Source organism: Entelurus aequoreus, linkage group LG15 (assembly GCF_033978785.1).
Source record: "Entelurus aequoreus isolate RoL-2023_Sb linkage group LG15, RoL_Eaeq_v1.1, whole genome shotgun sequence".
Lineage (NCBI taxonomy): Eukaryota > Metazoa > Chordata > Actinopteri > Syngnathiformes > Syngnathidae > Entelurus > Entelurus aequoreus.
The window spans coordinates 20,018,769-20,037,067 of record NC_084745.1 but is presented as its reverse complement, the minus strand read 5'-3'; the positions used below and the strand labels follow the sequence as shown (position 1 = coordinate 20,037,067).

The 18,299-nt window shown below is 35.8% G+C and overlaps 2 protein-coding genes across 2 annotated transcripts in view; one reads left to right on the top strand and one right to left on the bottom strand.

The window, feature by feature from the left end:
• Positions 1-6,405: 6,405 nt before the first annotated feature.
• Positions 6,406-16,713, top strand: LOC133629921 (TNFAIP3-interacting protein 1-like). The gene is made up of 8 exons (XM_062021048.1): positions 6,406-6,448; positions 8,577-8,663; positions 8,805-8,870; positions 10,965-11,051; positions 11,133-11,261; positions 12,168-12,245; positions 12,321-12,446; positions 16,344-16,713. Exons 1-8 carry the CDS (start codon positions 6,446-6,448, stop codon positions 16,437-16,439), a joined length of 672 nt encoding a protein of 223 aa, XP_061877032.1. The 5' UTR covers positions 6,406-6,445; the 3' UTR covers positions 16,440-16,713.
• The window catches only part of si:dkey-192l18.9 (F-box/LRR-repeat protein 7), a 58,165-nt gene continuing 56,430 nt past the window's right edge, over positions 16,565-18,299 (bottom strand). The window contains exon 4 of the mRNA XM_062021039.1: positions 16,565-17,652. Coding sequence (XP_061877023.1) covers positions 16,916-17,652 — 737 coding nt within the window. The 3' untranslated portion in view covers positions 16,565-16,915. The remainder of the gene's footprint in view (positions 17,653-18,299) is intronic.

The following is an 18,299-nucleotide window of genomic DNA, read 5'->3' as shown; positions in this document are numbered from 1 at the left end:
ACTATGGAAATGTATAATATAATTCATATAGCAATACGGTCTCACTGCACAGCAGGCCAGCAGTTAGCCGAGACATTGCGCAATCCATGGTGAGGCTCAACTCAGTGACGTGCCTCAACTGGCTGCTGATCACCGCAAGTCTTTTCTCAGTATTTGAACGGCAAATGTGAAAATTCTGCGATTTTGAATAAAACTAATCTAAAATTGGTGAAGTTAAATGGAACATTATTTTATATTATAATCACTGGATACATATAACCATTTAATTTATTTTTTTCTTTTTACATTTTTTTTCTTTCCATGATGGCACGTGAGGCCCCGCCTCACCTGCCTCCCCTGACTGCATGTCACTGATATACATATATATATATACATAGATACATATATACATACATACATATATATATTGGGGAAAATATATATATATATATATATATATATATATATATATATATATATATATATATATATATATATATATATATATATATATATATATATATATATATATATATATATATATATATATATATATATATATATATATATATATATATATATATTTAGCACTGTATAACGGATAAATATAATGGATAAATATATATATATATATATTTTATATTTTCAATATATATATATTTTTTAAATTATATCCATCCATCCATCGTCTTCTGCTTATCCGAGGTCGGGTCGCGGGGGCAACAGCCTAAGCAGAGAAGCCCAGACTTCCCTCTCCCCAGCCACTTCGTCCAGCTCCATCTGGAGGATCCTGAGGTGTTCCCAGGCCAGCCGGGAGACATAGTCTTCCCAACGTTTCCTGGAGTGGCATCCTGACCAGATGCCCGAACCACCTCATCTGGCTCCTCCCAATGTGGAGGAGCAGCGGCTTTACTTTGAGCTCACCCTCTCTCTAAGGGAGAGCCCCGCCACCCGACGGAGAAAACTCATTTAGGCCGCTTGTACCCATGATCTTGTCCTTTTGGTCACAACCCAAAGCTCATGACCATCGGTGAGGATAGGGACCTGGATCGACCCGTAAATTGAGAGTTTTGCCTTCCGGCTCAGGTCTTTTTTCACCACGACGGATTGATACAGGGTCCGCATCACTGCAGACGCTGCACCGATCCAACCTTCCCTCACTCGTGAACAAGACCCAGAGTAACTGCTCCACTTGGGGCAAGATCTCTGTTCCCAACCCAAAAAACTATTCTGTGACCAACACATTCTGAATTTCTCAGTGACTGATGCATCCACAAAGTCAGAATGTTGATTCAACTGTGGATTGTTGGGCCTTGGCACAGGTCTATGCTGTTCTAGTTTCTCTTTGAGATGCCTTGATTATGCAAAAGTGCATTTGGAACAAAGTTCTACCAGTAAAATGTGGTCCCTACCAGGGTTGTACGGTATACCGGTACTGGTATAGTATTGCGGTACTAATTAATCAAAAACGGTACTATACTCTGTTAAAAAAATTACCGGTTCCCTGGCATGACGGCGCGTCGTGACATTGCTGGTTTTGCGAGCAGAGGAGCATGTTCGGCAGCGCACAATCACGGAGTACTTACAAGCAGATACTGTGTGTCGACAGAAAAGGGAGAACGGACGCATTTTGGCCTAAAAACTGACGATAAAGGTGAAGTTATAACACTGAAACGCCCTCAGGAAGAGTTGCTTTAAGACATGGCTAGCTAGCTAGCGGCGAACGTCCATCCACAGTCAGCAGTGTTTTAGCTACTTCTAAATCACTAATCCTCGCCTCCATGGCGACAAATAAAGTAAGTTCCTTACAAGTATCCTCCCTGCAGGATGAGGAATAGCTAAACATGCTTCACTACACACCGTAGAAGGATACGATAGCTATCCGCTAACAACAAGCTAGCACCCTGAATGTAAACAAATGCCATGGGTGGATCTACACCTGACATCCACTGTAATGATACCAAGTACAATAGCGTATCTAGTCGATACTACTATGATTACATGAGGACTTTGAATATGACCAATGTATGATCCTGTAACTCCTTGGTATCGGATTGATACCTAAATTTGTGTTATCATCCAAAACTAATGTAAAGTATCAAACAAGAGACGAATAAGTGATTATTACATTTTAACAGAAGTGTAGATAGAACATGTTAAAAGAGAAAGTAAGCAGATATTAACAGTAAATGAACAAGTGGATTAATAATCAATGTTTACAGCTTGTCCTTAATAATTTTGACAAAATAGAGTGGAAAATGACACAATATGTTACTGCATATGTCAGCAGCTAAATTAGGAGTCTTTGTTTGTTTACTTACTACTAAAAGACAAGTTGTCTAATATAATCAGTATTTTATTTAAGGACAAACTTGCAATAAGAAACATATGTTTAATGTACCCTAAGATTTTTTTGTTAAAATAAAGCCAATATTGCAATTTTTTTGTGGTCCCCCTTATTTAAAAAAGTACCGAAAAGTATCGAAATACATTTTGGTACCGGTACTGGTACTAAAATATTGGTATCGGGACAACACTACAGAAACAAATCTATCATCTGCCTCACTTGTTTGCTTTACTTTTTGGAAAAGGCGCTCAAACACTTCCCGAAGGACAGCTTTGTACAAAAAAAAAAGAGAAAAAAAAGAGGCTTTGCTACACGTCTTAAAATAAAGCGCCACCAGTTCTTCAAACTTCTACAGACGATACATGAGGTATTGAGGTCGTAACGCAAGGTGAACTTTCAAGTGGAAACAATTCACACCAATCCTTATGCAAATACTTTTCTTTTTGCTGCCGGTTAGTGGCTTGGCGTGTTTCCCCCCCGTCTTCATCCTCTCAGCTTCCTGTAAGCGTGCGACACCCGTGACTCATCTCGTCTCAGAAGAAAAGATTGTGAAAGGTGACAAGCTAATGTGTGACTTTCCCACCGTAAACACCAGAGAACGCCATGCTGCTGTGCTCTTCGACGGGGAGGAACACTCTGTTCAGAACGGCCCGGCACCTTTTGGACACATCCAGGAAGACACACACACACACACACACACACACGCACGTGTCACTGTACACGTTGCGTAATGCACACAAGGACAGGTGCGCTGTAAGAAATTAGCATTTGTGTTTTGCTTTTTTTGCTGTACATTTTCCTGATTGGATTTTATTTCAATATGATGATATCTTCCTTAACAGCAAATAAATAAAATAAAAATGTGTATTCTATTTCATGTACTTTATCAATGTTATGTTATCTAATAGTATTCGTGGTTATTTGTGATCATTTATTTTATTGCCCTTATTTGGTTTAACTTTAAACTATTTTTATTTTTTACTACTTTGCATCATTTTTATATCACTTCTTTATTTTAATTTTGATATTTTATTTTATCTAACTTACTTATATGATTCAATTTATTTTAATTGATTGTATTCTACTTACCTTTGTCACTATTATAATGTCCAAAAGTAATACATTTATAAATTAATAAATAAATATATATTTTACTAAGTTTACCTATCATTACTTATAATTTTTTTTCACTTTCTTATTTGATTTGATTTAATTTATTTCATTTTAACTACTTATGTCACTATTACAGTATGTATTACTATTGCATAGATTAATTAATGAATACTTTATTAAATTTTACCTTAGATCATTTACCTTGCATCCTTTTTATATCACTTGCGTATTGATTTTAATCTTCTTTTTTTTAATTCATTTTGTCACAACTGTCATATTTATTAATATTACAATAAATAGTTCATCATTCAAAGTATTAACGTGTATTCTACTAAATTTACTCTGCATAATTTTTATTTCACTTTGTTATTTTGCATGGTTTTTTTTATTTCACTTACGCATTTGATTGAATTTATTTTAATTGATTGTACTCTAGTTACCTCTGTCACTACAATAATGTCCAAAAGTAATACATTAATAATTTAATTTATATTGTACTAAATTTACCTTGCATCATTTTTATTTCACTTTCTTATTTGATTTGATTTAATTCATTTCATTTTAATTATTTATGTCACTATTACAATATATATTACTTCTGCATAGATTAATTAATGAATACTTTATTCAATTTTACTTTACATCATTTATCTTGCATCCTTTTTATATCACTTGCGTATTGATTTTAATCTTTTTTTTTTCAATTAATTTTGTCACAACTGCCATATTAATTAATATTACCATGAATAGTTAATTAATATATATTTTACTAAATTTACTTTGTATCATTTTTATTTTACTTTGTTATTTTGTATGGTTTTTTTTATTTCATTTACGTATTTGATTTAATTTATTTTAATTGATTGTATTCTAGTTACCTTTATCACTAATGTTATGTCCAAAAGTAATAAATTTATAAATTAATAAATTAATGTACATTTTACAAAATTTACCTTGCATCATATTTATTTCACTTTCTTAATTGATTTGATTTAATTTATTTCATTTTAATTATTTATGTCACTATTACAGTATGTATTACTTATGCATAGATTAATTAATGAATACTTAATTCAATTTGACTTTACATCATTTACCTCGCATCCTTTTTATATTACCTGCGTATTGATTTTCATAATTGTTTTAAGTTTAAATTAATTTTGTCACAACTGTCATATTTATTAATATTACAATAAATAGTTAATAAATAAAAGTATTAATGTATATTTTACTAAATTTACTTTGCATCATTTTTATTTCACTTTGTTATTTTGAATGTTGTTGTTTTTTTATTTCATTTACGTATTTGATTTAATTTATTTTAATTGATTGTATCCTAGTTACCTTTGTCACTATAAAAATGTCCAAAAGTGATACATTTATAAATTAATACATTAATAGAAAATGGATGGATGGAATTTATATTTTACTAAATTTACCTTGCATCATTTTTATTTCACTTTCTTATTTGATTTGATTTAATTTATTTCATTTTAACTACTTATGTCACTATTACAGTATGTATTACTATTTCATAGATTATTAATGAATAATGTATTACATTTCACTTTACATCATTTACCTTGCATCCTTTTTATATCACCTGCGTACTGATTTAAAAAAAAAAAATCCAATTAATTTTGTCACAACTGTCATATTTATTAATATTACAATAAATAGTTAATCAAAGTATTAATGTATATTTTACAAATTGATGATTTGATGATTTTTATTTATTTCACTTACGTATTTGATTTAATTGATTTTAATTGATTGTATTGTAGTTACGTTTGTCACTATAATAATGTCCAAAAGTAATAAAATAAAATAAAATACATGAAATAAAAGTAATAAAGTAATACATATAAATTAATAAATGATTTTATATTTTACAAAATGTACCTTGCATCATTTTTATTTCACTTTTTATTTGATTTGATTTAATTTATTTTAAATGTATTTCATTTTAATTACTTATGTCACTACCACAATATGTATTACTATTACATTGATTAATTAACAAATAATTCATACATAATTAAATGCATTTTAATTGATTGTATTCTACTTATCTTTGTCACTATTATAATGTACAAAAGTAATGCATTTATAAAGTAATAGAAAATGGATGGATGGAATTTGTATTTTACTAAATTTACCTTGCATACTTTTTATATCACTTGCCTATTCAATTGCAATCATTTTTATTATTTTAATTAATTATGTCACGACTGTAATATTTATAAATTTTACCTTAATTAATTAATTAATCAAAGTACTTATTTATATTTCCCCCCATTTACCTTGCATAATTTTTCTCTATTTTTTTCTTAATTTTATTTCAACCACTTTTATCACTACTAGAACATGTATTATCATTATTATATTGAATTATGTATTCATGTATATATTTAATTATATTCATACTACATTTACCTTGACCTTACTACATTTATTAATTTTACTTCCTTTTATTTATGGCTAATTTACACGTAGATGTATCTTATTTAGTCAGCATAACTATAATATATATATATAAATATAATATAATATATAATATTATAATATATATTAAATATATAATTTCATACATATATTATATTATATATATATATATGTATGTATGTATGTATGTATGTATGTATGTATGTATGTATATATATATATATATATATATATATATATATATATATATATATATATATATATATATATATATATATATATATATAAAATACAATGCAATGTTAATAATTTTTTACAACTATAGTAGAATGGTACGATTTCTTTCCGACGTTTTGCCTAAAACAAAACTAGAGTGTTGAGTTTCTCTCTTAGTCATCGCCGCTACCATAAACAGACGTTTATTACCGCTTGTTGATCAGCTGTTTGTACTTTCCTTTCAGAAAAAAAAAAGTGTGTCAAGTCGGGGAGGAAATCCTCAGTATAAAAAGCCAGGAGGCAGCTGTGTCAGCTGCACGTGTGGAAGGACTAGACGAGAACAACATGGTGAGTTTATTCTTCATCTGTGCAGTGCAGGATCTACTGTATCTGTTTATGTTGCTTCTTCTCCTGAGCCGCTGCACACAAAAGGGTGAGCGTGTGCCAAAGCATGCAACTCCACTGTATCGTCCGCACTATTATTTTTCTGACAAACTCCCCACACGGCCGCGCTGTTTTAAACCAAATGGCTTGAAATTTCTCATACAGCTCGACGCAGTCCACCCGGAACTTGAGGGTGTTTTGCCGAATGGCATTCAAATTTGGTACACACTTTTAGGGGGTTGAAAAGCACGTGTGTGTCAAATCAGAGCGAGATTGGTCGTTTTAGCACATAATTAATCGGCATATGGTGAATTATTCATTTTTAATTTTACTTTAATCTGGCAGCTCATAGGTGATAATATACAATATTAATGTACAAAACCCAAAACCAGTGAAGTTGGCACGTTGTGTAAATCGTATATAAAAACAGAATACAATGATTTGCAAATCCTTTTCAACTTATATTCAATTGAATAGACTGCAAAGACAAGATATTTAATGTTCGAAATGAGAAACTTCCTTTTTTTTTGCAAATAATAATTAACTTAGAATTTAATGGCAGCAACACATGACAAAAAAGTTGGCACAGGGGGCATTTTTACCACTGTGTTACATGACCTTTCCTTTTAACAACACTCAGTAAACGTTTGGGAACTGAGGAGACCCATTTTTGAAGCTTTTCAGGTGGAATTCTTTCCCATTCTTGCTTGATGTACAGCTTAAGTTGTTCAACAGTCCGGGGGTCTCCGTTGTCGTATTTTACGCTTCATAATGTGCCACACATTTTCAATGGGAGACAGGTCTGGACTACAGGCAGGCCAGTCTAGTACCTGTACTCTTTTACTATGAAGCCACACTGTTGTAACACGTGGCTTGGCATTGTCTTGCTGAAATAAGCAGGGGCGTCCATTATAACGTTGCTTGGATGGCAACATACGTTGCTCCAAAACTTGTATGTACCTTTCAGCATTAATGGTGCCTTCACAGATGTGTAAGTTACCCATGCCTTGGGCACTAATACACCCCCATACCATCACAGATGCTGGCTTTTGAACTTTGCGCCTATAACAATCCGGGTGGTTCTTTTCCTCTTTGTTCCAGAGGACACGACGTCCACAGTTTCCAAAAACAATTTGAAATGTGGACTCATCAGACCACAAAACACTTTTCCACTTTGCATCATTCCATCTTACATGAGCTCAGGTCCACCGAAGCCAGCAGCGTTTCTGGGTGTTGTTGATAAATGGCTTGGGCTTTGCATAGTAGAGTTTTAACTTGCACTTACAGATGGAGTGGCCAACTGTAGTTACTGACAGTGCTTTTCTGAAGTGTTCCTGAGCCTATGTGGTGATATCCTTTACACACTGATGCTTTTTGATGCCTGAGAGATCAAAGATCCGTAATATCATCGTTTACATGCAGTGATTTCTCCAGATTCTCTGAACCTTTTGATGATATTACAGACCGTAGATGGTGAAATCCCTACATTCCTTGCTATAGCTCGTTGAAAAATGTTGTTCTTAAACTGTTGGACAATTTGCTCACGCATTTGTTCACAAAGTGGTGACCCTCGCATCATCCTAGTTTGTGAATGACTGAGCATTTCATGGAAGCTGCTTTTATACCCAATCATGGCACCCACCTGTTCCCAAATAGCTGGTTCACCTGTGGGATGTTGCAAATAAGTGTTTGATGAGCATTCCTCAACTTTCTCAGTCTTTTTTGCCACTTGTGCCAGCTTTTTTGAAACATGTTGCCGGCATCACATTCCAAATGAGCTAATATTTGCAAAAAATAACGTTTTCCCGTTCCAACATTAAGTATCTTGTCTTTGCAGTCTATTCAATTGAATATAGGTTGAAAAGAATTTGCAAATCATTGTATTCTGTTTTTATTTACCATTTACACAACGTGCCAACTTCACTGGTTTGGGGGTTTGTACAATATGTTGATGACGCAACACTGTTCTTACTGGAAAGCGCCTCAAATAGAACTCCCAAGAGTGTGTAAAAGGAAGTAACGTACACCGATCCCTTTGCGTAATGCTTCACGTTTAACAGTTCTCCTTTTTTTTTTTGACTATTTATTTTAGAGCGGAGCGGCCGGCCCTGACAGCAGCAATATGATTGGATTGAATATGCAAGCCCACATATCCATTTTGGAGAGGCAACGACAGGAGGTGACTTGATGATGTATTTCTTTGTATGGCGTGTTTTTATACTAGAAGGACTCATGCTAGCACTTTATCAACGTTTAGTAGCGCAAGTTGGAATTTCAAATGTTATTATGAGGTCATATTATATCTTCTTGTTTCTCTCAGCTCCTGACTATCAATGAGAGGTGGGCTAAGGAGTACAGGACCATGGTGGCCCACTACCAGAACAAGGTACATGCAAGTCACATGACCTTTTTAGTCACTTCAACCGAACCTTTCACAAGCTATGGGAACATTTTAAGCCATTCAGTTTTTTTATTTTCAAGCCATTTTTTATTTTTTACATTTGTCCACCAGATGGCGCTCCTATTTCCAATTCAAAGCATGCAGCAACGTTTTTCAACTTTTTACTGCTTTCTGTAAGGGTGCCTCGCTACTGAAATGAATATGAAAATTTTGAATGGTTCATAGGTTTTTTTTAATATGCTTTTTTTTTTTTTTTTAATATGTGTCTTTAGCTTTTATCAATTAAAAACGGTATTGTGTTAAAATCCTCCATAGTACAATTAATGTGTAATTCAGGTTGCAGTAACTGTACAATGACTCATTTAAAATGGACACAAATTTAATTTTTTTTAAAGAAATTGAAATTTTTTGCCCTGTTGTTTTTTTGTGGCTAAAAAATAACAATGTGACTGCCAATCATCGTCTCACCACGGGGCCAAATAATACTAATACTAACAATACTACTACTAATAATAATAACATTCCTTGAAATATGTTTTGTTGAAATAATGTGTTTATTTTAAATAAAAAATTAAAAACTGGTAGGGTTATGTAAGAAATTGTTGCTTTGAGCTTGTTCAAAATATATGATTTATATTTGAGAATAATACTGAAATAATAACAACAATAATAATAATAATATTGGTAACAATAATAACAACAATAATGATGATAATATTCCTTGAAATCTGTTTTGTTGAAATGATTTGTGTTTATTTTCAATTTTAAAAAATGGTAACGTCACGTAAAAACATTTTCTTTTTAAATTGTCAAACTACAGAATTCATGTTTGAAAATAATAATTATAATAATAATAATCATTAAAATGTTGTATTGAAATGATGTGTTTATTTTCAATCTAAAAATGAGTAACATTATGTAAGAAACACACCTATTCCTGACTGCTCATTCATAGTAATCATCTTTTCTTCTCTATCTTTGTTGTTGTTATTATTGTTGTTTTTATCCAATTTGATTTTATTGTTTTGATCTTGTACGGTGTCCTTGAGTGCCCAGAAAGGCGCCTTATAAATAAAATGTATTATTATTATTATTATAAGAAACATTTTCCATTTAAATTGTCAAACTATCGAACTAATGTTTGAAAGTATAATTAATAATTATTATTATTATCATCATTATAATAATAATAATAATAATAATTGAAATCTTTTTTTTTAATTATTGGTGTTTATTTTCAATTTCAAAAACAGACATTTTCAATTTAAATTGGCAAACTATATAACTCATGTTTGAAATGTAAGAAGATGTTGCTTTGAGCTTGTTTAAAATAAATGATTCATATTTGAGAATAACAATGTCAAGTGTATTGAAATAACAATAATAATATTAATACTGTTAACAATAATAACAATAATGATGATCCTTGAAATATGTTTTATTGAAAGTAATGATAATAATAATAATAACTATAATAATGATAACAATAATCATCAAAATGTTTTTTTAATTATTGGTGTTTATTTTCAATTTAAAAAAAACTGGTAGCGTTATGCCAGACAATTTAGCCTTTAAATAATTTTTTAAAAAATACAGAATATTTGAGCATACTCATACTATAATAATAATAATAATTACAATGATACTATGATATTAATGACAATAATATTCCTTGTATTATGTTTTATTCAAATGTTTACCATGTTTTTGTCCAAATCATAAAATAATTAATTTATATTCAAATACACACTTTTAAAATGAAACTTAAATATTTTATGTGCTATTTTTATTGCAGTGCATTCTCAAACTGGATGTTTGAGTGTGAGTTTTTCTTGAAAACAATTACATTATAGAGAACATAATGCTTTAAAATCAATGTTGCTACCAAACATTGACCTAATGACGATAAGAAAAAGAAGATAAGAGGAAACTGCATTTTATGCACATTCATTTTGTTGATGTCATAATATTATGTATGACAATGTATAATATTGTCATCGCAGTTGTTGGGAAAGTTGCATGTTCATATTTTCAAAAAGGTAATTATTGTTATTTGCGTTTTTTTGTTGTTTTTAATAGCTACAAAGTCTCCAAGCTTCATTACAAAACTACAGCAACGTTGGGACAAAAACAGTCAAGGCGGTCAAAGAAACAGAAAAGAGTCAGGTAAACACCGCAGGACTTGAAATACACATAGTTATTTGTGAAGTCAGTCAATTAAAAACGCCTTGTTTTGACTCCTTTTAGGCCTCCAACTGTGGCGTACAAGCTGAGCTGCAGAAAGCCGAGAGCAGAGCTGACCAGCTCCGGGTGCAGAACTGTACTCTGACCAGGAGAGGGCAGCACCAGCGGGAGGAGATCAACAGACTCAACAAGGTGAACACACGCGAACTACAAAGTATTTGGCAGAACGAAAGCAACAACATTAGCATTTTGACTTATGAAAAACAATGTTTAGACAGGCTTTATGATCTATTTTATACGGAACTCCACGATTGTAGCTGAGATAGGCTCCAGCACCCCCCGCGACCCCGAAAGGGATAAGCGGTAGAAAATGGATGGATGGATGCACTATTCAATAATATAATGTGAAAAAATGACATGTTAGTCAGCATCGGAACCATTTATTTTCAAATAAATACATTTAAAAAAACTTCCAATTTCTGTCTTTTTAACTTTTAAATCTAAAACTACTCAAAATATGTGTTGGCCGATGTCAGGCAGCCTTATTTAATTGTATTCATTGTACAAAGTTCCAAATCTGAATAAAGATTACTTATTTGAGTTAAAAATAAATAAATAATAATAATCATTGAAATATTTTTTTGAAATGATTGGTGTTTATTTTCAATTTAAAACAAACTGAGACGTTTTCAATTTAAATTGTCAAACTGTAAAATGTATGTTTGAAAATAATAATCAATCAATCAATCAATGTTTATTTATATAGCCCTAAATCACAAGTGTCTCAAAGGGCTGTACAAGCCACAACGACATCCTCGGTACAGAGCCCACATACGGGCAAGGAAAACTCACCCCAGTGGGACGTCAATGTGAATGACTATGAGAAACCTTGGAGAGGACCGCATATGTGGGTAACCCCCCCCCCCCTAATATTTATAACAATACTCATTAAAATATTACATTTAAATGATTTGTGTTTATTTTCAACCTAAAAATTGGTAATCTTATGTAAGAAGGATTGTCAAACTATAGAATTCATGTTTGAAAGTATAAAGTATAAAAAAAAGTCGACATTTCTTCTTTGTTGGCTCCTGTCAGGCTTTGGAGGAGCGGCTTCAGCCAGCGCGCCCCCTGGAGGACAGCAATGGACTTACACCGGAAGTATGGCAACACCAGGTTAGCATTAGCCGCCGTAGACCTTTTTAAAAGTGCGCTTTTTCGTGTCTTCATTGTCATGTTGTGTTTGTGCAGGCGGAGGTTTTTAAGGAGGATTTTTTGAAAGAACGAAAGGACAGAGAGAAGCTCCATCACAAATACGTGGAACTGGAGAAGAAGTGGACGAAAGCGCACGACGAGCTTTACCGCCTCAAAGCACAGGTATTTTTTATTTTTTTTGCGTAAACTAGGTATGGGTGAGGGCGGACCTACGTCACTTCCGCCTACCAATCCCCTAGCAACCGGGAATTTGTTGAAAACAAACCAGCTCACAGCGAACACAGCATTGACAGAAAAAGCATTTAACGAGCGTTGTGGCTTGGAAGTCGGCGTTAAATCCTTCATTTAAGCATTTTTACTTATTCGCATATCGTGTGAAAAAACGAAAATTTATTATTTGCGTCAGACTCGTCTCAGTGAACTTTAAAGCTTCTCAGGCTTAGCTTAGCTTGCTAGTTAGCTTAGCCTGCGCGCTACTAAGAAAGAGACGCGGAAGTGATCAACAACAAGATCAAGTGTTAGTGTATAAAATATTGAGAGATTTGAGGGCTACATGAAAATTATAGGGTTTATTGGTTTTTAAAAACCCAACTGTTAAGTGCAAATTTAAACGAAACCGGTTTTCGAAAATAGCTAGCTAGGCTATAGACTATATAGTATATTACTTACTTAACTTAATCCTCTTCTTCCCGGATGGGAAATAAGGCTTCGACGACTCGACGCCATTCATCTCGCTGCTGTGCTCGTCTCTGTGCCTCGCCCCATGTAAGCTTCATCTCTTTCAGCTCCCCTTCAACTGTTCTTCGCCAGGTGTTCTTGGCCGCCCTGGCTTACGTTTTCCCTGTGGTGTCCATCTTAACGCTGCCTTTGGTATCCTCCCGTTGTCCGGTTTTCGAAAATAGCTAGCTAGGCTATAGACTATATAGTATATACCGCATGTTATTTTTGTACAACAACAACTTCAGCTGTCGAACGTTTTAAGGTACAAATTCAACAAGTACAACATTAGCACGGACGTATAGCCAAGTTGTGGTTAAGAAGGTGGATTTTTGTTCCTTATATTTACCAGAAACGAAGTGATCCGAACACACGACCCGGGACTTTGGGGGACTCCAGTGAGAACCGTCCTCGTTTTCCCAGTGTAAAGCTGCGAGCCATTTGTCTCGTCTCTGTGGGCTTTTATCACGCTTTGGCAGAACAAAATACAACCTTTGTTTCCCCTGTTTCCAGTTGTGGTTAGCACAACCAAAAACAACACAGTTTTTCAGCATTTTGGAGGCAGAATGACGGGTTTAACCAGCGTAGGTCGACAGGTTAATGAGTAATGGCAACGGTTTGTTTTCAACGCCAGTCTGGTTGCTATGGCTCGAAGAACCCGTATGTAGCTCAGTTGCCCGGATGTCGGCCCTCACCCATTCTCAGACTGTAGTACGCATAAAACACTGATTATACATGAAATGTAAAAAAAAACACTTTTTTTTCCACAAATGTTGTTGAACATACCTCATACATTAACTTTCTACTTGTTTCAAGCTAAACTGTACCTTAGTTGTTGCCAGTGATCCGTCAGACGAAGACTGAATGGAAGAAAACCGTAGCATTGTTTTTAAAAGTGGCACAAACGAGTAGCGCCTGAATGGACGCAAGGGGGCGACATTGCACAACAAAGTATGTCACCGGAAAGCTGGATTCAGTCAAAGCAGGGGTCTTCAGCTAACTTTTAGATACGAAAAACAATACAATGTCATGTACTTATAACAACTACAGTAGTTTTTATGAAGTAATAAAAATGTACCGCATTTACCTTGGAGAGGGGACTTCTATGGTATCTCCTTCCAGCTGCTTCTCCGTCAAACACACCATCAGCAGCCTCATTTTCCTGGATGAATGTCCGCCGTTTGGATATGTTTTAACATTCTTGGCTGGCGTTAGACTCATTCTGCTTCAGCATGGTGCAGACTAGCGGGGTCTTGGAAAGTCTTAAATCCAATCATTTGAATTGAAGGCCTTAAAATGTCTAAAATTCTTCTAAAATCCCATAAAAGGTCTTAAATACGATTTTGAAAGGTCTTAAAAATCTTTTGAGGTTATTTTTATTTAAAACATGCATAAACTTCAGTCTCGATTTTTGAGGACGCTAAAACGTAACCTCTGATTTTACTTTGTCGTTGTATTTTTTGTCCGTATGCATGTGAAATGGTCTTAAATTATTTTCAAGATGGTCTTAAAATGTCTTAAATTTGACATGTTGAAACCTGCAGACACCCTGGATAGGCTCCAACTGCTTTGCCAGGTTAGCTGGCTACACGCTGTATCATGTTTTTAATGATTTATTTCCTTAATTCAATAATTATCAACAATTTCTTTTCAGCACTGTCCTTCACACTCGTTTTCTTCCTTCGTATGGTTAGGAAAACAAAGTAATGTCGCTCTCTAGCTATAAGCTAATGCTAGCGATTAAATCTTACTGGGTTCACTGTGACGTTTGCTATGCTAACTAATTTTTCGCTTGCAACTTAAAGCATAACAATTAGCCGAGAGAAAGCTCTTATCTCAAAACACTACATGTCGGGGGCGCTCTTAAGTTAAGGTAATACCGCTAATAGCTAGGTAGCAACTTGCGCCGCAAATCGCTAGCTATCTTAAATGCTAGCATGTTATTATTAGTCATGTTTTTATTTACTTCTGCGGACCCCCAATTCAAGACTAGGGATGATGTTTGAAACCGATTCTCCCGGTTGTTCGATAAGAAAAGAACCGATTCCATGGACTCGAATCCCTTTTTGAGAACCGGTTCCCGTTATCGAGGCCACTATAGTAAAGAAAAAGAGTTGGTTCTTTATTTGAATCCCTGGGAACGAATCCCAAATGGGCAATGTTATGCCCATTTGATTGTAGACTCTTACTGACACCTTGTGGCGATATGAAAATACTATGCGTCAATAGTTTGGGCACTTCCGGGTTGATGATGTTAGTCCAGTTCATGAGACAATTGAGAAGTAGACAAGTTGTGTTAGCTCTTACAAGCCTTGGAAAAGATAAGTCTGTAAGTAAACTGTTTTAACTTGTTTATGTAACTCAATATTAAGGTGGAAAGTGGTTAAATTTAATAGTAAGATGTTTATTGAAAAACTGTTTTTGTGCACTGTTTCAATGGATGTTTTGAAGACTTAAAATGACTGCCAGTCGTGTATTTCCAACATCGAAATAGTTTCAACACTCAGAAGTATTTGTTTGATGATAGTACTGTATATTTGTGTGAAGCTAATATTTACATATTGTGTATTACATTTCAGTATGTTAATTGAATCACATAGCTTATACATTTGTCATTGTGTGTATTTCAGTTTAAAAAAATAATAAAATAACAGTCCAGTGCAAGACAAAAGTAAAGATAGGAAAAGACAAAGCAAGATCAACAACAATAAAGAGCCTAAATGGATTAATCTGCTTTGGAATTTTATTACACGTCTTGGATTGTTAGTTAGCTGTCTGCCTGTGTGTGTAGTTAGTATGTTCCAATAGCAGCAGAAGTGCACTTTTTGGAGAGCTGTTTTATTTTCAGTTTTGTGCCCAAGGAACTGATTTTATTTAACACTATATTATTATTTATACACCTATAGTGATCACAGAGACAGGTTGTTTTTGTGTTACTGTATATATTAGTTTTTCTGAAAAATCCCACTTAATATACAACCTTGTAACAACAGTCAATATTTTTATTTTTTTTATTTTTTAGGGGGGTAACAGTCAATATTTATTTATTTATTTTATTTTAGTTTTTTCTTATAAAATAAAAAAGAGCTTTTGTTAAACCAAATATTGTGTTTTTTTCCATATACAACAACCTATCTGGGTTCGATAAGAGAATCGATAAGGAATCGGTTCGATAAGAGGATTCGATAATGGGCTCGAACTCGATAATTTCTTATCATACATCATCCCTATTCAAGACCCCTGGTTTAGAGTATAAGTTGGTTGTCCGAGCTACAATCCAATTGTTAGCATTTTTATTATAATTTTTATTTATGATTTATGTAGTCTGTCTGCTTTTTATAGGCCACTTGGACCCGCCTCCTACGGCCCGTCGTGGACTGTACCTGCAAGCAGGCCGAGCAGCGCCAAGCCCGAACGCAAAAGCGACAACACCCGTGAGAGAAGACGCCATGTTGGAAACAATCAACTCTCCCGAGTGAGAGAATTTAGGGATCTCTGGCGCCCTCTAGTGTCCCTTCTCGAACTGCACGTTTTTTTACTTTTAAAATGTCACGTTTACAGCACTTTCACTTCCTGATTGTAAACACTTTTATGACTCTGAAACAGTCCAAGACGACGTCTGCGAAGGCTTTCATGGACTTTATTGGCAAAGTCAGAGCAGCAATGTGTTCATTTCATCAGATGATTGTCAATTAAAGTGAGCGCCTCGTAAAAAAACAACAAAAAAAAGTGTGCCTTTTCTGTGAGACACCATAAATAGTCCTGGTGATAGTTGAAAAATAGAATAATTTACAAAGGTGTCCTAGCAAGCTGCTGCAGAATGTGATGTTATGAAAAGCCCTGATCCCCGATAAATACGTTAAATACATTCCACGGGGCTCCGTTCTCGCATCGAGCAGGAATACATCCGTTTGTCAATAGAAGGCGGGGTTTGTGTGCTCGATGACGCAGCGGCGGCAGTGGCGCCGCACGAAGCGCAGCGCCTCCGGCGCCACCTCGCACTCCTGCACGTTGAGCAGCTGCAGCTCGCAGCAGTTCGCCGCCAGCGCCTGGAGCCCCCGCCCCGTCACGCTCTCGCACGCCCTCAGGCTGACCCGCCGCAGCCCGCCGCAGTACATGGCGAGCTGCTCCAGGCCGCCGTCCGACACCAGTGGGCACTTGCCCACGTCCAGAGACTTGAGCTTGGGGCAGCTGCGGGCCAGGTGGCCCAGGCCGTGGTCCGTCAGCCCCTCGCAGCCCCGCGCGTTCAGGTAGCGCAGCTTGGGGCAGTAGCGGGCCACGTAGCGCATGCCCACGTCGGTGATGCGCGCGCAGTGGGCCACGCTCAGGTAGCGCAGGCAGCCCTCCAGGCGGGCCACCTCACGTAGACCGAAGTCGCCCACCAGGCGGCAGTCGCTGAGGCTGAGCTCCCGTATGGACGGACAGTGGAGGGCCAGGTGGCGCAGGGCCTCGTCGCTCAGGCGGGTGCAGCGGCGCAGGTACAGGTGCGTCAGGCGGGGGCAGTGCGTGGCAATAGTCCGCAAGCCCTCGTCCTCCAGGCAGAAGCAGTCGGTCATGTCCAGGAAGTGGATGGAGATCTGCTGGCCGTGAAGCGGCGACAGCTGCAGCGACGCCTCCTGGGTCAAACTGATGCATGTCACCTTGGAGCAGCCTGCAGGGGGCGCAAAGTGGTCTTTACTGTACATCTGCGATGCCATGGAGGCGGAGGGTGTTACGTACCCAGACTTGCCAACCTTCCCCTTTTTTCACGGGAGACTACCGAATTTCAGTGCCCCTCCCGAAAATCTCCTTTGGCAACCATTCTCCCGAATTTCTCCCGATTTCCACCCGGACAACAATATTGGGGGCGTTCCTTAAAGGCACTGCCTTTAGCGTCCTCTACAACCTGTCGTCACGTCCGCTTTTCCTCCATACAAACAGCGTGCCGGCTCAGTTACATAATATATGCGGCTTTAACATACACATAAGTGAATGCAAGTCATACTTGGTCAACAGCCATACAGGTCACACTGAGGGTGACCGTATAAACAACTTTTACACTGTTACAAATATGCACCACACTGTGAACCCACACCAAACAAGAATGACAAACACATTTCGGGAGAACATCCGCACCGTAACACAACATAAACACAACAGAACAAATACCCACAACCCCTTGCAGCACTAACTCTTCCGGGACGCTACAATATACACGCCCGCTACCACCAAACCTGTCGTCACGTCCGCTTTTCCTCCATACAAACAGCGTGCCGGCTCAGTTACATAATATATGCGGCTTTAACATACACATAAGTG

Bases quoted from the DNA above. Each gene is read 5' to 3' on its own strand.
- LOC133629921 (XM_062021048.1), top strand. The intron at 8,871-10,964 runs GTACATGCAAGT...TGTTTTTAATAG, and splicing joins TGGCCCACTACCAGAACAAG to CTACAAAGTCTCCAAGCTTC. The intron at 11,052-11,132 runs GTAAACACCGCA...GACTCCTTTTAG, and splicing joins AAGAAACAGAAAAGAGTCAG to GCCTCCAACTGTGGCGTACA.